This window comes from Canis lupus, chromosome 21 (genome assembly GCF_011100685.1).
Source record: "Canis lupus familiaris isolate Mischka breed German Shepherd chromosome 21, alternate assembly UU_Cfam_GSD_1.0, whole genome shotgun sequence".
Taxonomy (NCBI): Eukaryota; Metazoa; Chordata; class Mammalia; order Carnivora; family Canidae; genus Canis; species Canis lupus.
Genome location: NC_049242.1, coordinates 16,117,096 through 16,142,390, shown reverse-complemented (window position 1 = coordinate 16,142,390; position 25,295 = coordinate 16,117,096). Strand labels below are relative to the sequence as shown.

The window sequence follows — 25,295 nt, the reverse complement described above, 5'->3', positions numbered from 1 at the left end:
GGGCCCGGCCCGGCCGAAAGCCTCGGCTCGGCCTCCACCCCCCGCCGCCTCGGCCGCCGGGGCGGGCGGGAGGGAGGGCGATTGACGGAACCGCCCGGCGGCCGGGGCTGCAGAGGGAGGGACCAAGCGGGGAACGGCTGAGCTTTCCGCTTAAACTGGCTGGGTTGGGCCTCGGGCACAGCCTCCCCCAAGCCTATTGGCCTCCCCGAATGGGTTGTTATGGTAACAAATGACCGCACAGTCCCTTACGAACCGGCCAATGAGAGGGGCCGTCTTTTTTGCCGCACCTCGGAGCAGGAGGTGTTGCGAAAGCCCGGGCCGGGCCCGTAGCAGAAGGCGGGGCCAGGACGTCCTGCGGAAGGGCCGAAGGCGGGGCTTGTGACGTTGCGGGCCGGGCCAATCACGCCCGGCTGAATCAACGGCCCCGCCCTTTTACCGCACATTTCCCCTCCCCTTGCTCATTTCGCACGACGCAGCGGTTGGGAACACAGACATTTTCGGAGCTGGAGCCGCCACTGCCGCCGCCATTTTGTGTCTGTGGAGAAAGAAGCTTCTGTGGCGGCTGGAAGTGGACGGAGATCACCCCTGAGACGGCGGCGTTTCACACCCGAGGTTCCCCCCGTGTCGTCCCCCAACCCCCCTCCGCGGTCAGCATGTGGTGAAGCCGGAGCCGCGAGAGACCCGGGGAGAGGAAGAGGAGTCGGAAGGGAGGCGGGGTGTCGAGAGCGGCTTCAGCTTCAGCTGCGGCGGACCTCGGAGGGGGGCCGCGGCGCAATGTCAGAGCAGACGCCGGCCGAGGCCGGTACTGCGGGGGCCCGGGAGGACGCCTGTCGGGATTATCAATCATCACTCGAAGACCTGACCTTCAATAGCAAACCGCACATCAATATGCTGACCATTCTAGCCGAGGAGAACCTGCCCTTCGCCAAGGAGATCGTCTCTCTCATCGAGGCCCAAACCGCCAAGGTTTTTATACACCCCGCAGCCTCCTATTCTTCTAATACTCCCTGATTTTAGTGTCAGCCTCATCCCAGGTCTCGCTTCCATCCAAAGGGGGACAGTGTTCCTCCTCTCCAACCCTCCACCTCCAACTCAGGCTCGGTCTTTGGCCCAGGCTTCGAGCGTGGGCCTCTCTTGGGGGGGAGGGAGTGGGGAGGGCGAAGGGTGGAGTCCTACTTCCGCTTACCAACTCCCTATTTAGGCCACCGCATTGTATATCCCGACACACACGCTTTGAATAGACCCCTTCGGGGAGGGGGAGACTTAAAGGCAGTTTGTGGTGTGGGGAAGTAAGAGTTAAAACCATTTTAACCCCCGGGAAGGTGGGGAGTGGTGGTTCTCCCATTCCCCGCCCTCCCCTCCCCCCCCCGCACCCTTTTGGGTAATTGTGCTCTGTGGGTTGGAAGGAGGTGAAGGGGGACCTGGGAGCGAGCTGTTGGTGGGTGGGAATAGGGAATTGGCCCCGAGTGGAGCAGCCGCCTGTTAGGAGCCCAACATGGCGCCTGAAAAGCACATGATGCGAAAGGGAAGAGAGGAGAATCCATTCCCTGCCAGCCAGGCAGCTGCTCACACCCGTCAGCCCCGTTTTGGGGTGGGGGCGGCTAGCTATAACTTTTATTCTCCTATCGGAGGGTCTAATTTGCCCCCAAATACGGGAAATTGGGGGTGAGGGTGGGGTTTGGGTGGGGGGGAGGAGATCTTATCCAACCTGTAGGTGGAGAACTGGCCCAGTGGGTAACACGTACTTGTAGTTTTTTTTTGAAAAGTTCAGTCCCTCCTCCTCTTCCTTTTCTCTTTTTTTCCTCCCTTCCCTGATAGTGAAGACGTGCTTTTCTTCACCCCTTGACAGAAGTGGTCCTCTGCCACCCTTTATTTCCCTGTAGTCCTCCTCTTCTGTGGATTCATGTGGGAGCGATATGTCATTTAAGTTACTGTTAAACTTAGTTATCATAATGAGTTCTAATAGCTTCCCAGTATTACGTTTTTAAGTTATTTTTCAAGCTTGTACTTACGGTTTAGTTTTTTCTAGTTGTTAGTGATTGAAATTAACAGGATGAGCCTCCTTTTAGCAGAGTGAACCCCTTTTAAAAGGCCACTTTAACAACAACCACCAATATATTGTTTAGAGGCGGTTTCTGTCTAGTGTACAACTGAGTGGTCTGACTCTAATAAATGGTTTTGAAATGTGTGACTGGTATTATAAAATTTGTGAATAAAACATATAAAATATGTATTTGTCTTTTTTATTTACCTTTGTAAGGTGTAGAATCTGTTTCCAAGACTTATTTTTATCTACGTGGTTGTGTGTTTTAAACAAAAGTCTTTAAGTGACTTGGGTTCATTCTTTAGGTTCCATCCACTCTTTTGGGTAAATGTGTTCACAAGATACACGGTTTCAGGTGGTCCTTTCATACCTTAATTTAAAGAGGACAAAAAGTAAAGGTTTTTTTTGTTTTGTTTTGTTTTGTTTTTAAGGGCCCAACAACTTTGTCATGCTCAGTCTGACAGCTAAAATGCAAGTCTTCATTCACCTTTTCCTGTGAATGTGAAACAGCTATTGTTTTTTTTTAAAGTATGAGACTTAAGGAAGCATTTCTTGTACTCAACATCCTCTTTATTGATACCACAAACATGTTGGACGTGAAAAATTAGTTTTTGCCTTATTGAAGGCTTAACTTGACATTGAATGCCTTTTTTAAAAAACAAAACTGCACTTGGCGTTTTTTTAAAAAAACAAACAAACATTGATTTAAAAAATCTAATTACCTAGTATTTTTGGAATTACTAATACTCCACAGAGCCTAATATTTAGCAGTTCAGGTTGTCACTCAACAGTTTCCTTGCTGGTTTTTAATGGATCCAGAAGACCTTCGAGAAGTGAAAACTGACTATAGTGACCACATTAAAATTTGTATTTGTGTATGGCTACACAGAGTGGTGAAAATAGATGGACTATTTGCTGATAAAGCTGAATTTTTTTTTTTTTTTGGAACACGTTTCCTGGTTATTTTTGGAAAGCCAGGTTTTGAGGAAAAGATGTAAAAGTCACTGGGGAAATAATCAGGGTTGGGGTTGAGGGTGAGGGGAGGGATTTTCTGTCATTTGGTAGCAAACTGGCTTGGTTTTGTGTTTTCTGGAGGTGAATGTTTTGTGTCCTTATTCTCTAGCGTCTCAGCATTACTAAACTTAAAGATTCACACTTGATTTGACTCCTCCCATGAGGCAGTAGTAGTGAAAAACTATTACATACGGGATTCACTTGTACAATAAAAAATTAGCCTACTGAACAGATTTTGGTTTTAAAGAGCCCGTCTTCATTAAGTACAACAAAGACTAAAAATGGTGTAAAACATGACATGGTAAGATAAAGACACAGCAATAAAGCATTTGACATGTTGGTACTTACTAGTTTACCCACATGCAGTGGCCTTGTGAACCCTTTTATTAGGACCTTAAAAGAAATTTTTCATACAAAGCTGTTCAAAGGTTTCCTTGGCCAACTTTGGTTGTAAAGGTGTTATCAGAAGCAAGAGCACTTCCACACACTTGTATGGGCAATTGGTTTTGTGAAATATGGCATTGTGTACTGCAGAACTGTGAGCCTACCCTAGCTACAGGTAGCTATGGGTAAGTGTCGTTCAGGGTTAAGATTCCGATACACATGGGATGGGTAAATGGGGATAATTTTTTTGTTTTTGTTTTAAAATCATGGGTGCTCCTGTGGAGTCGGAGTTAACAGTTTATATGGCGTGTCTTAATGCTCCTCAAGTCTGTGAACCTGCTGATGCTTTCTGGAAACTTGCTGTACATTCTAAAAGCCAGTGGTGGGTAGGCATTGCAGTTGAACTGGGGCAACATTTCTTTGCTTTGGAAAGGGCCACCTGTATCAGCATCACCACACTGGCTTTGCACAAATTAAGAAACTCTGGTTTGTGCATGTCAGAGGAGAAATATTTCGACGGAGAGTCCATGCTGTGAAGAAAATCGTCAGGACAAATCCTGGTTTCCAGAGTCAAGTTCGACCTGATTTACATGACTCAGCAGCTGCTCCATCCAGTTTTTCTTGTATCAGTAACAACTTGCACCTTCCTGCATGTTCTTGTGCAAGTTTAAGAGTCTTTTTTTTTTTTGCCATTAACTTCATATGTGAAGTGTACTTAATTTCTTTGTTCATTGGATTATAGAGAAGTAATCCTAATGATTTTACAGGTAACAAAAGTGTCATAGACTTTAACATATAAAATATGCCTGTGGAAATTAGGGTTTCTGCCAGAAGTCTGGAAACTCCTTGAATCTAGGCACACTATTATAAATTAATGTGAGTCACAAAGCTTACACTTGGGTTACAGAAAATAACTCCCCTGTGGTCACTTAAAACACTTTTTTTTTTTTTTTAACCATATGAACCTGAAATTCCATTGAGTGTAAAATGAATGTACTAAAGACTGGTTTTTCTTGTAGTTTTGAGCTTATTTATATGCTCAACTAAAGATCATTGTAAGAGGTGAGAGATTGCTTGAACATTTAACTTTCATAAAGGTTATTTCAAAAGTAGTGTCAACAAAGATAGAAGCCTGTATTGTAGGTTTGAAAACTCACTTTTGAAAGTAATTCTGTGGTGACAATTCATTATACTAAACTTCTCAGTTTCTTTTTATCACTTCAGGCTCCTTCCTCAGAGAAGCTTCCTGTTATGTACCTTATGGATTCTATCGTGAAAAACGTTGGAAGAGAGTATCTCACTGCCTTTACTAAAAATCTAGTTGCAACATTTATTTGTGTGTTTGAAAAGGTATATATGCATTTAGAAACATTTGAATTTTTAAAAAAATGTGTTCCTGATTAAATAAATACTTGTCTTTGTGTTGGGTTTTCTTGGGTGGTGAAATGTTTTATTCTCTTGGATGTTTGCCAAGTACCATGCTAAAGTTAGTGTTTAATATTAGACTTTTTTTTTTAGCAGATTCTAGGGGTTTTACATTATCCATTCAAGAATAGATGGGTTTGCTTTTAGAATTTTTTTTAATTGCTCATTTATTGAACATCTGTTCCGTCTCTAAGACATGGGCAAAAAGATCTGAAGCTGTCAAGAGTACTTCAAATTTCATTGTTAGGCTTCTGGTGTTAGGATGTTGACTGTTCCTATCTAAAAAAGAAAAGCGTGGTCTTCCAGTGTGTCTCAACCTGTGATTGGTGCCTGAAACTTTTGTGATTTTTTTTTTTTTTCCTCAAAATGTTTCCTCTTGTTACTTTGTTCACGTATATTTAATGTGAATGTTCTAGGTATGTGTGAATGGTGGACCAGTTAATTGCATTAGGTTATTTTGGAAATACTTTTTAAGGTCCCTTAGTGTTGAGAAGAAAGGTTTGTTAGTTTCTATACCTAGGGATTGCAAATTCCTTCCATAACATTGTATCTGGTAGTTTGGTTAATATAGTAGTATACTGAGGAAGACAAGGGATTTGATTTGCTGGAGTAATCAATTCTCTTCCTGTCAAGCTTTATATCTTTCACATTGAGCAAAAGGACATTCATAAGCAATTTAGTTTTAAATATTGTTTCCTAACACAAAATTGGTAGTTCTTATATTTTATTAGCCGCACCTGTTGTGTTTTGAGAACTTATATTTGTAGACTTGGAGAATTGGGATAATTCTGAAAGGACTATTATCAGATTTTACTTGTTTGTTAGAGCAGAAAATGTGTAGTTGCTACTTGAGTAATATTTTTTTATTCTAAGTTCTTCAGAAAAAATACTGCTAGTAAGTATATGCAGAAGAAATTTGGAAATCTGTATTTCAAATTGTATTAAAGAGCCTGTTAATTAACAGTGTATTGTAGACCTTGGCTAAATACTGCTTTCCTGAAGCTGTAGTCTAAGGAGAAGCCAACTTTGTGTTACAGAGGTTGAGGAGCTAAACCAGCCTCCCTGTTTGAATTTCATGATGTTCAAATTTAGTTGGGTGTTTGGTAGAATACCTTTTATTGAATCTGATACGGCCTTGACACTGCATTTGATGAAAATGACTTTATAGTTAAGTATAATTCTCTAAAGACTTGAATATGGTCAAGGCTTTATTATCCAAAAGTAAAATTTTAATTTAGTTTCCCAAGTAAGAGGTTTCTCTGATGGCTAGTTTTTGAATATCATTTATTATTCCCATCACAAGTGTGAGCAGATTAAGTTATATAAAACTGAAGCTCATCAGTGGGTAAGATTTTTGTGACTTTCAATTTTTAAGGTACCTTCCACATCACAAATAACTCATTCATAGTTGCCAACCAAATTGTATTGCAGAAGACTGCTTAGTGAGATAGTTTTAATAAAAATTAAGCCATCAGGTGAACTAGTTCAGAGTAAAAATAACAAGGAATGCTATATCAAGCCCTAGAATTTGGAAGCATTTTGTATTAATAAAAATATGAAGAATTGCTTAGTTGTTTGCTTTCATGAAGACTAGGAGACAGGGACTAATTTGTCTTTTTATTTTTTTTTGAGGGATAAATTTCTTTATTAGCTTTACATTTACAAACCAAATACACCTTTAATAACTTATTACTGCTGTATGTATTTGTGCATAAGTAATATGTTTGCTATATTGAGTAGAACAGATTTATGTACCTTTAATACTTAATATTTAAAACATTCTATAGTAACTTAACAAGCCATAGAATTGTTCTGTTGTTCTAGGTGGATGAAAATACTAGAAAAAGTTTATTTAAATTACGTTCCACATGGGATGAAATATTCCCTTTGAAGAAACTTTATGCCCTGGATGTCAGAGTCAATTCGTTAGATCCTGCTTGGCCTATTAAGCCTCTGCCCCCCAATGTGAATACATCTAGCATCCATGTGAATCCTAAGTTTTTAAATAAATCGGTAAGTTTTAATGTGAATTTTGATTTATCTAAAATTTCGTGCCAGAAAGAAATCTCAAGAATACCTGTGCTGAAATAGTTTAGCTAAGAAAATTCTTTTTTCCACTCAGGTTCATAGTGCATTTAAAAATATATTCTCCTTGTTTAGGTATTACAATAATCTATTTCAGTTTTTAAATTTTTGAAAAATTTTCTGTGTTCTTTTAAACATGACTGGCCATTTATGATTACGAATAGTATTTATTAAGAGAGAAGCTGATAATTTGTAGTTTCCCTTAGCTTCATTTTTAGCTGTGAAATTTTTTTTTTAACACATTATTTTTTCTTATAGCCTGAAGAGCCTACAACACCTGGCACAGTGGTCAGTTCCCCTAGCATCTCTACGCCTCCAATTGTTCCTGATATACAAAAGAATCTTACCCAAGAACAACTAATAAGGCAACAGTTACTGGCAAAACAAAAACAGTTATTAGAACTTCAGCAGAAGAAGCTGGAGCTTGAGCTAGAGCAAGCTAAGGCACAACTGGTAAGTAGAGGATGTTTGGCATTTTAAATATTTTAAGCCTGTCTTCTGATAAGTAATTATTAGTTTGTATTAGTATGTTATTAGTATGTATATTTTTTCTATTTGTTTTGCAAATTATAGTATATTTATTAGGCCAAATTTTTAATTATTTATTATAAAAGCCACTTGAATGGCTATACGCTATTTTTTTTCGAATATCTTTCTGTTAAATTGCTATCTCAAGACTTTATTAGCATGTGAATTTAATATCTGTCCCAGATAGAAGATGTGCTGTGAATGTTTTTGTTTTTGTTTTTGTTTTTTTAAGATTTTTTTTTTTTTTTGTTTTTTTGTTTTTTGTTTTTTTTGTTTTTTTTTTAAGATTTTATTTATTTATTCATCATAGTCACAGAGAGAGAGAGAGAGAGGCAGAGACACAGGCAGAGGGAGAAGCAGGCTCCATGCAGGGAGCCTGACGTGGGACTCGATCCTGGGTCTCCAGGATCGCGCCCTGGGCCAAAGGCAGGCGCCAAACCGCTGCGCCACCCAGGGATCCCCTGTGAATGTTTTTGTATAGTCTTTAATGTTTTATGAGCTTAGGTCTCATGAGTAGAAATCTGGTTGTTAGAAACCTACAAAAGAAAAGCCATCACATGGGATCCCTGGGTGGCGCAGCGGTTTGGCGCCTGCCTTTGGCCCAGGGCGCGATCCTGGAGACCTGGGATCGAATCCCACGTCAGGCTCCCGGTGCATGGAGCCTGCTTCTCCCTCTGCCTGTCTCTGCCTCTCTCTCTCTCTCTGTGTGACTATCATAAATAAATAAAAATAAAAATAAATAAAAAAGAAAAGCCATCACAAAACTGAGGAGGACAAGAAGGTTACATATTTCCATGCATAAATGACCTTTTACTAAGTTATTTTACTTAGCACTTGAATTTGAGAGTAAGGAAGGTACAGGAAGGCAAAATTTTGTAAGTCCATTATCAGTGATCTTAGGAGGGACTATTTTATGACATAAAATTTAGCTGGAATGACTCTTTGCTCTTTGACACTTGTGCACCTGTGGTGCAGTGATTTATTTAGCAGTTTCTTAGAAGTCTGGCTCAGAATCCTGAATAATTAGGAAGATGGAGGATATTTTTTCATTCTACTTAAAGATTATATTATAAAAACTCCAAAGCAGAGGACTAATAAATTATAAGCCCCATAGGTACATGAACTTTCTCTTCGTTTTAATCTCTACTTTTAAACACTAGAAGTATACAGTGTAAATGCTATATTGAATGGATTTATTGAATAAACATTACATTCTTTAGTTTTTGATTTTGGTTGTCTCCTGACAGTCTGGACATTTTATGTATTAACATGAACATTTATTTTCTATTTCAGGCAGTTTCTCTTAGTGTTCAGCAGGAGACATCTAACTTAGGTCCTGGATCTGCACCATCCAAATTACATGTTCCACAGATTCCCCCTATGGCAGTTAAACCTCCACACCAGGTTCCTGTGCAACCTGAGAAAAGCCGTCCAGGTCCATCGTTACAAATTCAGGATTTGAAAGGAACTAACCGGGATCCCCGTCTTAATAGGATGAGTCAACATTCTTCGCATGGAAAAGATCAGAGTCATAGGAAAGAATTCCTAATGAACACATTGAACCAATCTGATATTAAGACAAGTAAAACTGTACCCTCTGAAAAACTAAATTCATCCAAGCAAGAGAAAAGTAAATCAGGTGAAAAAATAACAAAAAAAGAACTTGACCAATTCGATTCTAAATCTAAATCTAAATCTAAATCACCATCACCTTTGAAAAACAAATTATCCCACACAAAAGACTTGAAAAATCAAGAATCTGAAAGTACAAGGGTGTCTGATATGAGCAAGAGAGATCCAAGGTTAAAAAAACATCTTCAGGATAAGACTGATAGCAAAGATGATGATGTAAAAGAGAAGAGAAAAGCCGCAGAAAAAAAGGATAAAGATGAACACATGAAGTCATCTGAACACAGACTGGTTGGAAGTAGAAATAAAATCATCAATGGCATTGTACAAAAGCAGGATACAATAACAGAAGAGTCAGAAAAACAAGGGACAAAACCAGGGAGATCAAGTACTAGAAAGCGATCAAGATCGAGATCACCCAAGTCTCGGTCACCAATTATACATTCTCCGAAGAGAAGAGACCGGCGGTCACCCAAACGAAGGCAAAGGAGTATGTCTCCAACTTCGACACCCAAAGCTGGAAAGATCCGGCAATCAGGAGTTAAGCAGTCACATATGGAAGAGTTTACACTACCTTCCAGGGAAGAGCGAAATGCTAAGAGAAGTAATAAACAAGATATTCGAGATCCAAGGCGAATAAAAAAGACGGAAGAGGAACGACCACAAGAAGCTGCAAACCAGCATTCTACAAAGTCCGGCACTGAACCAAAGGAGAATATAGAGAATTGGCAAAGTTCCAAGTCTACCAAAAGATGGAAATCTGGTTGGGAAGAAAATAAAAGGTAGGATGTTAACATTTTTAATCGAGTAAAATAAATTGTACTAATTTTAAAATACAATGTTAATTTAAAAATTGAGTACTTATTGGATGCTATAGCTAGTACTTTATTTTTCCATTTATTTCTTAATAACTCTGGATGAAATACCATCATTAGTCCTATTTTACAGATAAGGAAACTGAAGTTTAGAAAGGTCAACTAATCTACGTAAAGCTGCACATCTAGGACATGCAAGAATTAGAATTCATGTGTGATTTTCCTGACTTCAGATACTATGCTCTTAATCATTTAATTAACTTTTATAGTTACATATATTTGTTTTAACCAGATCCTTTGGAATTTGGTCCTGAGAAATTTAAACACTTTTTATGAAGTAACATACTGCTTTTATGGTTTCAGCTTACAACAGGGTGATGAACATAGTAAATCTCCTCATCTAAGGCATAGGGAGAGCTGGTCAAGCACTAAAGGAATCTTGTCACCTCGAGCCCCAAAGCAGCAGCATCGATTAAGTGTAGATGCCAATCTTCAGATTCCTAAAGAGTTAACTCTTGCAAGCAAAAGAGAATTACTTCAAAAGGTAGTTACTATGATCACTTGTAGTTATTATTCTCTTTTGTCTTAAGTTTTTTTTTTTTTAAATACTTTTTATATTTAAAATATTTGATTTCCTTTTATCACCCCTATGCAGACGAGTGAACGTTTAGCATCTGGTGAAATTACACAGGATGAGTTCCTTGTTGTTGTGCATCAAATTCGACAGCTATTTCAGTATCAAGAAGGTAAACATAGATGCAATGTACGGGATAGTCCTACAGAAGAAAATAAAGGTGGATTAAAAAAGAAACCTCTCTTATCTGATGCTGAATTAACCTACTATGAACATAAAGCAAAACTGAAAAGGACACAGGTTCAGCATTCATTTCCAAGACTTGATCTCTTAGATCCTGATATTTTTGACTACCCTTTGACTGATGCCTTGTTGTCTGGAATAGAATGTGAGCCATCCAAAAGTAAACATGCAAGTAGGAATAGTGGAGCACAGTTTGACAGAAAAGAACAATTTAGTGAAAGAGCAAGACGTCTTTCTCCTATATCTGGGAGTCGTACTTATGCTGAGAATCTTTCACCCCATGAGGGCCGGAGAAGACATGACGAGCAAGTCTCTGCTAAAGGTAGAAAAAGTTAAATCAGATTATGCCTATTGAATCACACAGCAGTGAAGGGAAAATGAACAAGCTAAGTGGGGATGGATTTTTGTGACTGTTCAGACTACCTTTTGTTTCATTTTTTTCCCTCAAAGGGAAGGGAAGGGAGCTAATATTTACAAGGCCACCCTCTGTTAGGTGCTTTTCTTAGGTTCTTCATTTATGTAATCTGATTTAATCCTCACAATAACCCAATTAAATCTGTATTCTCTCATTTTACAGATAGGAAGCAAGACCAGAGAGGTTTAAATAACTTGCTCTCAAAGTCTAATTAGTTGACAGAATGGGGATTTTTTTTTTTTTTTTTTTAAACCCAGGTGTGTCTGACTGTAGAGGGCATCTTCTTACCTGCTGCTTGATGATGCTATCTTTTCCTTCCCCCCTAATAAAATGAGATAGTTTTGGATATTTTTGGCTAAACATTTACATGAACAGAGAAGATTGAAGATATTTTGATATAAATTAAGATTCAGGGAAAATAACTTTTTTTTTCTTTTTAAAAGGTGTACGAGAAGAACAGAGATCACCATTCAATGATCGTTTTCCACTTAAGCGACCTAGATATGAAGATTCAGATAAACCATTTGTAGATAGCCCAGCATCAAGATTTGCCGGCCTTGATACAAATCAGCGACTTACAGCTTTAGCTGAAGATAGACCATTATTTGATGGACCTAGTAGGCCATCAGTAACAAGAGATGGCCCAACCAAGATGATTTTTGAAGGACCTAATAAATTAAGCCCTAGAATTGATGGACCTCCTACACCAGGTTCTCTTCGGTTTGATGGGTCACCAGGACAAATGGGGGGTGGTGGCCCTTTGAGATTTGAAGGACCACAAGGTCAGCTAGGAGGTGGGTGTCCTTTGAGATTTGAAGGTCCTCCAGGACCTGTGGGGACACCTCTGCGGTTTGAGGGGCCGATTGGTCAAGCAGGAGGAGGTGGTTTTCGGTTCGAAGGTTCCCCTGGTCTGAGGTTTGAGGGATCTGCAGGTGGTTTGCGATTTGAAGGACCAGGGGGCCAGCCTGTGGGTGGTCTCAGGTTTGAGGGACATCGGGGTCAACCTGTGGGTGGTCTAAGGTTTGAGGGACCGCATGGTCAGCCGGTGGGTGGACTTAGATTTGATAATCCCCGAGGTCAGCCTGTAGGCGGACTTAGGTTTGAAGGAGGTCATGGTCCATCAGGGGCTGCAATTAGGTTTGATGGACCTCATGGTCAGCCAGCAGGTGGGATCAGATTTGAGGGGCCTTTGCTACAGCAGGGAGTTGGAATGAGGTTTGAGGGCCCCCATGGTCAGTCAGTAGCTGGTTTGAGGTTTGAAGGACAACATAATCAACTTGGTGGGAACCTTAGGTTTGAGGGTCCACATGGTCAACCCGGGGTTGGGATCAGGTTTGAAGGACCGTTAGTCCAACAAGGAGGTGGAATGAGGTTTGAGGGTCCTTCTGTGCCAGGAGGTGGCCTCAGAATTGAAGGGCCTCTGGGTCAAGGTGGTCCAAGATTTGAAGGCTGTCATGCTTTAAGGTTTGATGGGCAGCCAGGTCAGCCATCACTCTTGCCAAGATTTGATGGATTACATGGGCAGCCAGGTCCTAGATTTGAAAGAACTGGTCAGCCAGGACCACAGAGATTTGATGGACCACCTGGACAGCAAGTTCAACCAAGATTTGATGGTGTACCTCAGAGATTTGATGGTCCACAACACCAGCAAGCATCAAGATTTGATATTCCTCTTGGTCTTCAAAGCACACGATTTGACAATCATCCTTCACAGAGGCTTGAATCGGTGTCTTTCAATCAGACTGGTCCATATAATGATCCACCTGGTAATGCTTTTAATGCCCCATCCCAAGGACTGCAGTTCCAAAGACATGAACAAATGTTTGATTCACCTCAAGGACCAAATTTTAATGGACCACATGGCCCTGGAAACCAGAGTTTCTCCAATCCACTTAACAGAGCTTCTGGACACTATTTTGATGAAAAGAATCTTCAGAGTTCCCAGTTTGGAAACTTTGGCAATTTACCTGCTCCAATAACAGTAGGAAATATTCAGGCATCTCAACAGGTAAGTCCGCTGTAGTTACTCTAAAATGTTATACGCAGATAACTGTTTTTAACATTTCTAGGGTTTGAAGATTTTCAGGAAATAATTTATTCTGTAGATTGGGAAGTTTTTAAGGTACTTCAAAGTCCACATGTTGGGCAAGTGGGAGGAGAGTCTCTGGGGCTTAAACTTGCAATTTAAATCCAAAACTGATTTTAGCTTTTCCAAGGTCTGGAGAAATCTCGTCTCTATCACAGACACACATGCGCGTGTGTCCATTTTTTTTTTTTTTTTTAAGAGAGTGAAAGCCTGCAAGTAGGGGTGGAGGGTGGGTTTTTAGGGGATAGGGGCCGAAGGGGAGAGAGAATCCCAAATGGCCTCTAAGGGGCTGGATCTCACAACCCTGAGATCATGATAGTTCTGGTTCATAACAAAGTCGAGCTGTGAAGTACAGAGATTTCCCAATATATCCCTTGCCTTCACACATGCTTTGCTTCCTCATCATGTGTTTTCTTTTTTGATTTCAAAGCTAGTAAAGTATTATATAATTGTGAGTTTGTTTCATGGACTTGTACTACATTGTAGAATTGTTGAGCCCTTTAACATAACAGAGAGCTGATTTTTTGGACTAAAAACTTTCTTGGTCTAAATTAAAACCCAGCTGCCCATGTTTTTGCAGCATTTCTTTTTCTTTTTCTACTTCATCACACTTTCAGTCATTCCAGTTGAAACAGTTGTGTCATATTAATGTAAACACAGGAAGCTTGTGACTTGTCACCCAACTATATTCATTACATCACGGTATTGTTTTGTATTTTTGCATATATTTTAAACTGCGTATTGAAATGGTTTGAAGAAAAAAGGCCTGCCTAGTTAGATATACTCTATTGTATGTTCTTAAAAGAAATGCTCTTCTTGACAGATACTCTACAATGGGACTTGACTTAATCTTGTTCCTACATTATACAGAATTAGTGTTTTGGTTTTTTTTTTATTGTCTATACATACTATTAAGGGTTAGGAATGCTGAACAGGGCTTGTAAGTGGATATTTGTTTACATAGCAGCAACATATAGAAGTCCTACCTCACTCTGGACAACAAATACAGTATTTGTATGCCTGTATAGTAGTTGTTTGTCTTATACAATCTACTTTGCAACCAAGTATGATGTCCACGCAGGATGATCAACACAGAGTTTATAGATTGATAATTAAATCAGGCTTTTGATATCTGTAGGAAGGAATCAGGTCAGGAGTTCTGGCCTCAGCTTTGCTGTTAACTAGCCATTATGATTGTGTACAGGTCACATCTCTGGATATTAGTTCTATTTGTAAAATAAGGGAAAGCACCAGCAAGGTAAAGTGATTTGTGTAAGGTCACACAGCTTGTTGGCTACCTTACATTTGCATAGTATCTTAAACTTCTCTAAGAAGCTTCACATTTATTCTCAGTTCCTTATAATTCTGTGAAACAGGTAAGGGAAGGTATTTCTTTTTTTTTTTTTTTGTATAAAGTCTAGAAATGAAATGACCCATTCAAGTTACACTTGTAAATTTTTATTATAGAGACCAAGCCTTAGGATATTGTCAGTATTTTTATATGATTAGAATGTTCTAAAGTTTTAGTTAAAATACAGAAAGGATATTCTTAAAACCAAGGTTTCTCTTCAAGGTTCTTAGTGGTGTTGCTCAGCCAGTAGCATTTGGCCAAGGACAACAGTTTTTGCCGGTTCATCCACAAAATCCTGGAGCATTTGTTCAGAATCCTTCGGGTATGTACTTTTTGAATTTTGTGTTTTTTCAAAAGATAGATACTGTTTTGTTGAGTACTTTGTCAGTTTTACAAAATGACCATTTTGAGGAGGTCTACGCAATTTAGAGAAATTTAATCTGGCTGGAATTTTTTGTTCTTTTGTTTACATTGTTGATGTGTATTCAGCATCATACTGTGCATAGTAACTGATCCTGTTTACAACTGGAGATGGTTAGCCAGGATTTTGTAGAGCATAAAAAAAGAGAGAAGGGAAGCTGGGAGGAGTGGGAGTAGAAAGGTGATATTTGATAAAGTGAAGTAAATGAACCTCAGAAATCTCAGTTATTTGATATTTTAGTTTTGGTTTTGTGTATATGTGATAATCCAGTAAACATTAAGTGAATACTGGGGACATTGCCTTATAAATTTGATTCATTCATATGTTTTTATGGGCTCTCAAATAAAAATTGTGCATGATATGTTAAAAAAGTAGAAATGGGGCACCTGGTTGGCTCAGTTGGTAGAGTATGTATGTGACTCGATTTGAGGTTGTGAGTTCAAGCTCCACATTAGGACTAGAGCTTACTTAAAAAAATCAAAACAAAAAAGAAAGAAGTAGAAAAAAACTGTGACTCCCTAGCCAAGTACCCTGATAAGCTCTTTTACTGTAAAATGAAGCATAGTAACAATATTGCTATGGATACAATAACAATTTTGGATGTGGGAGTTTTAAAAGTGAAATTTAGCTTTAATAGAAAAATGGAAAGTATATAAATTGTGATTTATAAAATAACTGCAGAGTTTTAGTGTACTGAGAACTAGCTCTACCACCAAATTGTAGTGGTACTTTTATTTCTGAATCATTAAAACAGACATTTTCAGAAACGTGGCTCTAGTGTGGCACAATTTGCTTACAAATTTAGGGGAGTTGTCCAGAACTTCTGAGGTAGGAAAGTCCTAGCCAAGCTCTAGTTTATGCTTTAGTTCTTAAACTGTGGCATCACAGGAATTCATTCAATTGATTTGAAAGCTTTTCTTAAAAAATATTTCTGGATTGACAATTAGTATTAAATAATAGTTTTCATGTTTTTTTTTTTTGTCACTATAATGAAAAGGGAAATAAAGAATTGGGATCTAAAGTCAGAAGACCAGAGTATTAGAAACTATACTACTATAAACAAATATTCTCTCTGATTCAGTTGCTTCCCCAAAGACAGGAGACAATAAAGTCAGTATTTGCCTGGGAATTTCTTTTAAGAGAATCAAATAAGGTAGTATATGCAAAAGTACTTTGTAACTTTTGCTGTATTAATGTATTTTCCTTTAGAACTAAATTTTTTTGTTGAGTAGAGGATTTGTTGTATTGGGGTTGGTGGCATGAAATAGTGTGCAAAAACTGCAAATTTTTTTCCTTTTTGTATGAGATTAAAAACTGCAAATTTTCTTTTTGCTTTTACAGCCTTGGGGTGCATGTGTATACATACAGGGCATAGCAGTGTGTCACAGAGATTACTATGTTTTTCCTCTAGGTAGGAGGTATTGAGAGAGATGTTACATATTGTCTGCCTTCTTCAAGTTCTGCTTACTATTAAAGAGTTGTGAAAAGTATTCAGTGTTCTGTATTCAGCTTCTCTTAAAGTTTCTTTTCTAAAATGAAAGTAAAAATACCCCTTTCTTAGTAGTAAATATATGTTCATTTATTCATCCATTTTTAAAAAGATTTATTTATTAGAGTGAGAGCAGGGGGAGGGGCAGAAGGAAAGAATCTCTAGTGGACTACTGGCTGAACTCAACCCTGAGATCACCACTCAAGCCAAAATCAGAGTTGGAAGCCCAAGCCACCAAGCCAGCCAGGCGCCCCATGTCCTTTTGTTCATTTAAACATATTGATCATTTGCTGTATGCTAGGCATTGTGTTAGGATGATTCTTATTTATTTATAGTGTGTAACAGGATTTATTGACTTTTTAAAAGATGTTATTTTAGAGAGTGGGAAGAGAGGCACAGGGACAAGCAGACTCCCCACTGAGCGTGAAGCCTGATGTGGGGCTTGATCCCAGGATCCTGAGATCATGACCTGAGCCAAAGTCAGATGCTTAACTAAGCCACCCAGGTGCCCTGCTAGTGACTTTTTTTTAAAACAACCCTACATCTTATTGCCTTCCAAATATTTATTTAATGCTAGTAATTAGCAAGAAGTTTTACTACCCTTTTTATACAGGTACCTGTAAAACTGAGGCACAGATAAGTAACTTGGTCATGTCATACAACTAGAAAGTGGAATTTCTAGTTAAAATCCCAGGAGAGGAGTCTGGTTCTATAGTTCATAGCCTTGATCACTAAAGTTGGCTGCCCACAAACTTGTGAAGAGCTAGTTAAAAATCTGAAACATAAATAGCTAATTCTAATGAAATACAAATGTTAAACTAGTATGTGAAATGCTACGTAACTATTGAGGTTAATGTTTTAATTCATAAGTTCAGATATTTCAACAGATTAATTAGCCTACCTCTGTACAAGGGTATGTAGTGGTTAAGGGCAGGGATTATGTGTATTGTGGATGCAAACTGAGTTTTCTGCCATTAAGAGCAATTTTTAGTAGTTTATTTTATTTATTTTTAAAAGATTTTATTTATTTATTCATGAGAGAGAGAATGAGAGAGAGGCAGAGACACGGGCAGAGGGAGAAGCAGGCTCCATGCAGGGAGCCCAATGTGGGACTCGATTCCGGGTCTCCAGGATCACGCCCTGGGCTGAAGGCAGCACTAAGCTGCTGAGCCACCCGGGCTGCCCTCAATTTTTAGTAGTTTAGAACTTTTTTCTACAGGTATAGTGAGATGTATAATAGTGACATACAAATACATTAAAATACTGTGTTTATAGTTTAAAGAATAATAATTATTAGATTACTTAGTGCTGGGCAGCCCTGGTGGCGCAGTGGTTTAGTGCCGCCTGCAGCCCGGAGTGTGATCCTGGAGACCCGGGATCGAGTCCCTTGTTGGGCTCCCTGCATGGAGCCTGCTTCTCCCTCTGCCTGTGTCTCTGCCTCTCTTGCGCTGAGTCTCTCATGAATAAATAAATAAAATCTTAAAAAAAAAAAAAAGATTACTTAGTGCTTAGCAAAATATGTAAGATTGATGCCTCACCAATGAGCTTAGAGACTGTTACCCTTGTCTCATTTAGTCAAATTATTGAAGCTTTAATAACCCTCACACCTGTTCAGCAGTAGCTTGAGGTACTTTGCAAGGGCAGTACTTCAGCAAAGGTCAGAGGGGCAGGTATCTTTGAGCCACATGGCTCATCTTCCTGCCTTAGTTCCCCTGGGTAGTCATGGAGGTGGGGGCAGGAATACTTTCACTTAGGCTTTGGGTATTCCCCGCCCCACCTGCCCCCGGAAATTTATGCTGACAGATAGCAATCTGTTCATCTATATAAAACTATCTTTCCCAGTATGGTTAGAAAATGAGAACTAGAAAATGAGAAAAGTGGGAAGTTGGATCTAGAGGTGGTGCTACATTAAATAGAAGGGAGCATGAGGCTTTCTGTTCTGTGTATTCTGCTTTTCTTTGGCATGAATTTAATTAAGCAAAAGTACATAATACTGTCATTTTTTGTTTTTAGATAATACATATAAAGTACTTATAAACATTTGCGAAGTATCAATGTTTTCAGTGTTAGCTTTTAGTATTATCCTAGAATGTATTTTTAAGAGATGATGACTTGCTAATGACCAAAATGAAAAATTCATTTTAGGAGCTTCTGAGATAATTACACTCATCTTTAACATGAGTTTGTCAAATATCCTGTTGATAGGCGTCTTGAAGAAAACTTAAAAAATGCTTAGTATAATATGCATCTTTAAGTTCAACTTTCATTTAAGTGTTATTTTTTTTAAAGGAGCTCTTCCTAAGGCATATCCTGATAATCATCTCAGTCAGGTGGATGTAAATGAATTATTTTCAAAACTATTAAAAACAGGAATTCTCAAATTGTCTCAGCCTGATTCAGCTACAACACGTAAGTATGGTTCTATACTTCATCTCTATGAAAGTTCATTAACTTAAAAGCTGTATTATGATATAATAAGTTATGATAAAAGTTCTTAAAATAATTTTTTTCCAAATATCAAATATAATTGGTTTATAATGAAATTATTTAAAAATTTTCTATTATGGCACTAATACCTTTACAGTGGACATTGTTTCAATTAACATTCCTGCAAATGTCATGTGCAGACTCATTATTATTATTCATTATTTTAGCTTTTTAAAATAGTTTGAATATTGAGGAAATAAAATTCATGTGAAAATTGACTTTTAAGAAATCAAACCTAGTATCATTTATCAAAATAATTGTATTAGTTTCCTTGGCCAGTAAATACAATGAATAGACAAGATGGGATTCTCTATTTTTTTTTTTATAAATTTATTTTTCATTGGTGTTCAATTTGCCAACATATAGAATAACACCCAGTGCTCATCCCATCAAGTGCCCCCCTCAGTGCCTGTCACCCAGTCACTCCCACCCCCCACCCGGATTCTCTATTTTTATAACACTATAATGTTCCTCTATAAAGAATGCTTAGAGGATGGTATTGAGAAGTTTATTTTTTTTCCAATTGAAGAAGTAAGTGAAGTTGCTGCTCAGCCTCCCCCAGAAGAGGAGGAAGATCAAAATGAAGATCAAGATGTTCCAGATCTTACCAATTTTACAATTGAAGAATTGAAACAGTATGTAATCTAATTTTCCAATTTTCCAAACATAAAAAGGACAGTGACTTTAATTAAACAGTGGATGTCATTGTTAGTGCTATTTGTTTTACCCTTCTTAATGTTTATGAAATTTAGGTAGCATTTTTTTTTTTTAAGTAGTAAAATATATGTAGCATAAGCTTCAGGAAGCTTTTAAATTTCCTTTTTAAAATATATCTGCTGCCTAAGTATTTAGGTCAAAAGGTCTTTTCCAAATTACTATTTTTTAATATCTGTGTTTGATACAGTAAATATAGGGAATTGAAATACTAGCTGTTGATAATCATGTCTTTTATATCTTCAGTTCTCTTAATCATTTTTTCTGTATTTGCTATTTTTCTTTTGTTTGAAGATATGAAAATGAGATTTTTATAGTTGAGTATTAAGAAATTTTTTAAAAATATTTTCATTTCATAAGTAATGCATGTTCACTGTAGAATATTAGAAAATTCTGGAGCACCTCTCTAGCTCAGTTTGTAGAGCATGTGACTCTTGATCTTCAGGTCATGAGTTCAAGCTTACTTTGGGCATAGAACCTACTTTAAAAAAAAAAAGGAAAATAAAATTAGAAAATTCAAATAAATAAAATCAATAAAATTAACCTACATCATTTCTCACATTTATAACCACTCTTAATATTTAGTGCATATTTTTTTTCTAATATTCTGTTGCCTTTATCGCACATATAAAACTTAAAGGTGCTTTATGGACTCATTATATCCTTATGGTACTTTATAAAAATATAGACACTTAAATGGGCTATTCCTATTAAAATCAATTTTTTTTTCCAAAGTAATTCACTTAATTCAAGTTTTATAATGAAAGGCTTACAACAAAGGCTTATAATAAAAGATGGCATCCCTTTCTTCTGGTACTGTTCCTTGAATTTACTTCTCTATTTCTTAAAAGATAGACATTTTTCTGATTTGTCATATTTCTTGATTTCTCACATTTGGGCAATCTCTTGACTTCTTGAAAATGAAGATTGAGCCAGCTCTTTTAACTGTCCTACCAACTCTTCCCCATAGTTATAAAACCAATTTTTATTAAATCATTATTCAGTATTAGCAGTTAATAACTGCCCTGTTTGTTCAGTTTGTTGGCTTTTCCAAATAGGGAGCCCAGAATTGTCAGAACTGAAGCTGACCTCAGTTTCCAGTTAGTATAATTTTTCTTGTAGTAATCTATACTACTATTATCGCTTCTGTACCACTTTCACCAGATGAGGGTGGGGCAGTTAGCAGATGATGATCATTCCAATTTTATCTAGAAAGGAAGTAACTGGGCCAAGTCTGTCAGAGGATGGACTCCATGTTCTAAAATTGACCAAAGTTAAAAAAATAATAATATTAAAATAAATAAATAACATTGACCAAGGTTAAAGAGGGTCAGTGATAAACTATTAGGATAATACTGATCTTTGGGTATTGTTTCAGCTCAAGTCTGGCTGAAACATTATTTGTTGTCACATAATAATGGCTTCACCATTATTAAAATATAGAAAACCGAGATATTTGTAACTGCCTTTTTAAAAGGCCATTTAGCCGTGTTATCAAAACTAAAGATGATTTCTGTATTTTTCAAAATAGACGTTATGATAGTGTTATAAATCGACTATACACTGGTATACAGTGTTACTCTTGTGGAATGAGGTTTACAACATCACAGACAGATGTATACGCAGATCACTTGGACTGGCATTATCGGCAAAATAGAACTGAAAAAGATGTTAGCAGAAAAGTCACTCATAGACGTTGGTACTACAGTTTAACAGTAAGTAGTCAATATACCTCCAAACCCTCTTTTAACCTTTAAATCCTATCATTCTATAAGCATATTAGTTTAAATAATTGCTAGGAGCTATCTTGTGAGTTTTCTGAATAAGATTTGACCCCTAGAATGTAAAAGTATTTTTAAATAAATTTAAAGAGTATGTATTTGCTTTTTGTTGAGGTAAGAGTAGGACATAAGTTTATTCTAACTCTAAAATTCCAGTTTTTCTGTGACCTTTTTTTTTTTTGTAAAAAAATTCTATGTGAACTTTATCTTGTTTAAAATCAGTAGTTGTAATTTTAGAGGTAATGGAAAATGAACATTAAGATCTCCAGTTGTTTAATAGTTGCTTTCTGTTTGTTATGGAGTTCATGAAGAAGGTATATTTAAAAAATCCATATAAAGTATATTGTAGACAAATGTAATCCTTCATTGGCTTTATGTTAAAGAGAAGCAGTAAAAGTTTAGAAACAAAATATTTTTTATAAATCAACTCATTTTTTAAGGACTGGATAGAATTTGAGGAAATAGCTGATTTGGAAGAACGTGCAAAGAGCCAGTTTTTTGAAAAGGTGCATGAAGAAGTTGTGCTCAAGACTCAGGAGGCTGCTAAAGAAAAGGAGTTCCAAAGTGTACCTGCTGGACCAGCTGGAGCAGTTGAGGTAAGAGAAGAATATTAAATATTCTACCTCCGGTCATGCCCCTGACTTCCTTATCAGTGACCAACAACAGTGAAATGTTAAGTATTTTTGCATGGAGGAATGCAAAATCCTTAGAAGTTATTTTGTATCTGTACTATATATTGAACTTCCAGATGACTCTTATTTCTTTCACTTAGTAAAATGTTTATATTTTTTTATGTCATGTGATTGAATGTGTTCTGTTTCATAAATTTCATTTTTTGTGATTCTATTTTAGAGTTGTGAAATCTGTCAAGAACAGTTTGAACAATACTGGGATGAAGAGGAGGAGGAATGGCATTTGAAAAATGCTATTAGAGTAGATGGAAAGGTAATTTTCAGTTCTTTATAAGTGTTAACTATTTTTTTTTTTTTTTGTAGGGGATGCTTGCCATTTTGAAGGAAAAATGTTTTTGTTTTTTGATTTTTATAACAAAGGTGTTTTGATCTTCAGTTATAGAGTGTTTGAGTTGGAAGGTATCTTAGCAATCAACTGGTTCTATACTTGTTTTATATAAGAGGTTGCATAACTAGTTAATGATAAACCCAGACTGGGTCTTCTGATTCTGGTTAGTCTTTCTGTCTAACCACACTATTTTAATTCTGAATTTATATTTCATCATAAAGAACTGTTACTATCTTGAAAGTATACCTTGTTACCTACTTAAATGTGTAAAAAAGCAAGTTTAAGGAGACTTTGGGAAGAAACTCCCTTTATTCACATTTGTGATTTTTGTCACCTTTTCAAAGAGCTATTTTTTTGGTGTAAATTTCCAAAAAAAGAATCATTAGAATAGTCCATTAGAAATGAATATACATGTGAATACCTACTTTTTTTCTTTTTTGCTTCAGATTTATCATCCATCATGTTATGAAGATTATCAAAATGTAAGTTCTTTTTGGTTAATGTTCTCATTTACATTAATAAATTTTATTTTTGTATCAGCAATATTGTTATTTTAACCTCATTGATGTGTATTGAGCTGTTTTGTGTTTTGATGAATCATTTAGGTTTCATCCAAATATTGGTGCTAGGATTGATAGGATCTAAGTTTTGAAATTTCTGTATTTTTTGCATTCTATTCATTTGAATCTTGAGGTCTTTCACTAGAGCAGTAGGCCTAGAGAATGTGAGGGAAACTGAACATAAGGATCCATGATGGGAACAGATTTCTAGAGTTAAGAGTAGCATTTACTTTTTTTTTTTTCCTCCTACTTTGCTATATATCAGGAATAATTTTTAAATGATCACATGCAAAATTTGAAAGACCTATCTGTTGATCTTAGAAGTTCAAATTTCATATTTGAGAGTAACCATTTTTTTAATGCCAAACAATTTGGAAGATGTATTTAAGGATGTTCTAGGATGGTTTGTGAGGTCAGAGTATTTGAAATTTGGATAGTCACAAAAGATTCAGGGTACATGTAGGGGTTAAGTATAGAGGTATGTCTCATCAGCTTCTTTTGGCCTTAAATTGGTTACTGCTTTTCTTAGCTTAGATCATTGCTGAGTACATATTATTAAATGCTCAGTCTGCCTTTTATTTGGCTGCTTTTACAGTGTTTCATGGGGAAGCAGTTATTTCAGTTGCATTTGGTATGTTTCTTTGCCCATACAAGGGTCTTCTAAAACTAAATGTCATTAAATGTGATACTTTTGAGCTTTAATCAGAACTTAACAGGGCTTTTCATTTTGTAGACATCTTCATTTGATTGTACACCATCTCCCAGCAAGACACCAGTTGAAAACCCTTTGAACATTATGTTGAACATTGTCAAAAACGAATTGCAGGAACCCTGTGAAAGTCCCAAAGTTAAGGAAGAACGAATTGATACCCCACCAGCTTGTACAGAGGAAAGCATAGGTACACCCACTGAAATTAAAACAGAAAATGATACAGTCGAGTCAGTTTAAATAAAATGAGAAAGGTATGTTTTTCTTTTTAAAAAAAAGCTGCTGTTGGATCTAGAAGGTGAAGAATTTTTTATGTATATATAGACCTATATCTATATAAATTGTCTAGCTGAGGCAGGGCCTTCAGCTATCATTTGGTTAATAAATACATTTTAGTATTTGCATTTCCTACTGCCTGCACAGTTTCAGGTGCTTGTTGTGTGAAAGTTCTGTAGATGTGTGCAAATTTAACAAAATGAAATTGTATGTGTAAAAATGTACGATTTTCACTTGTGAAACTGTAAATTATAAATAAAAAATATTTTTGCTATCCATGGAGTGTAATATTTATGCACACCATCAAATAAAGACAGTGTTTCTGTACTTTTTATTGGGTGAAATGGAATTAAACAGCAACCTCAACGTAAGATTTTTTTTTCTACTAGCTTCCCACAGCTAAAGAAGCAAATTCTGGTTAGTTTTATCCTTGAAAAGAGGGGTGTGAGAGAGCACTGCAGGACTTTTCTCAAATAGAAAAGCCAGATTTGAGAAAATTTTAAAAACGAAATAGGACTTTGCATATATATATCTCTAGCTATAGAGAACCATCCAGATGTCCATTTTTGAAAAGTATCTAATGAAGCAACTTTTATTGAACTTGGACACTGATGCCATCAAACGATTAACAAATATATTTAAGTACTAAAGGTGATTTTTTTTTAATGACATTTTTCAAATATGTCAAACGATTTAATGCAGATGAACATATTTCTATTTTAAGTTACAGGGGAATCTGTAAGAATGTTCATTTGAAACATGGTTAACCTTTTTCCTTTGTTGGTTTTGACTGAATTAGATGGATACCATGAGATGTTAATATTCATACATGTAATAAATAGAATGATGAAGAAACTTCCAGCTTGTATCTCTTTATTTCTTGAATGGCTTTAGAATGTGACTTTTTTATGTCTTTGTTCATTTACTGTCCTTTAAAATGTGAACATGGCACCTGCTATAAGCCAGGAACTCCGAGATGCAAGATTATTATTTTCTATCTTTTGGAGGAGATGGGCATATAAAAAAATAAAAGTCAGTGAAGTATTTACTATGTTATAGGCATTGGCAAATTTTTAATATGTATTTTCTTTGGTATTTATTAGATAATCCTACATAGTAGATGGTATCCCCAGTGTAGACTGAACAACTCAAAGTTGCAGACCTGGCTTTGCTTTATTTTATTCTGTACTATTTCTGCAATTAAAAAAAAAAAAAAAAGAACCCTAAGTAGGTAAACCTAACTAC

At 36.9% G+C, this 25,295-nt stretch overlaps 1 protein-coding gene across 4 annotated transcripts; it reads left to right on the top strand.

The window, feature by feature from the left end:
- Positions 1-351: 351 nt before the first annotated feature.
- On the top strand, positions 352-24,905 carry PCF11 (PCF11 cleavage and polyadenylation factor subunit). 4 transcript variants are annotated; one of them, XM_038568462.1, is made up of 16 exons: positions 352-966; positions 4,667-4,792; positions 6,692-6,880; positions 7,211-7,405; positions 8,774-9,891; positions 10,288-10,468; positions 10,580-11,063; positions 11,600-13,164; positions 14,816-14,915; positions 18,793-18,912; positions 19,523-19,625; positions 21,236-21,419; positions 21,926-22,081; positions 22,338-22,430; positions 22,952-22,987; positions 23,799-24,905. In XM_038568462.1, the coding sequence occupies exons 1-16, from the start codon at positions 775-777 to the stop codon at positions 24,012-24,014; spliced, it is 5,058 nt and encodes a 1,685-aa protein (XP_038424390.1). In that variant the 5' UTR covers positions 352-774; the 3' UTR covers positions 24,015-24,905. The 4 variants fall into 4 exon arrangements, with proteins under 4 accessions (XP_038424390.1, XP_038424389.1, XP_038424392.1 ...); XM_038568461.1 differs by having other exon boundaries at positions 355-966; positions 19,520-19,625; XM_038568464.1 differs by having other exon boundaries at positions 356-966; positions 10,580-10,670.
- The last annotated feature ends 390 nt before the right edge of the window (positions 24,906-25,295 follow it).

Bases quoted from the DNA above. Each gene is read 5' to 3' on its own strand.
- PCF11 (XM_038568461.1), top strand. From the start codon at position 775: ATGTCAGAGCAGACGCCGGCCGAGGCCGGTACTGCGGGGGCCCGGGAG. The intron at 7,406-8,773 runs GTAAGTAGAGGA...TTTCTATTTCAG, and splicing joins AGCAAGCTAAGGCACAACTG to GCAGTTTCTCTTAGTGTTCA. The intron at 9,892-10,287 runs GTAGGATGTTAA...TTATGGTTTCAG, and splicing joins GGTTGGGAAGAAAATAAAAG to CTTACAACAGGGTGATGAAC.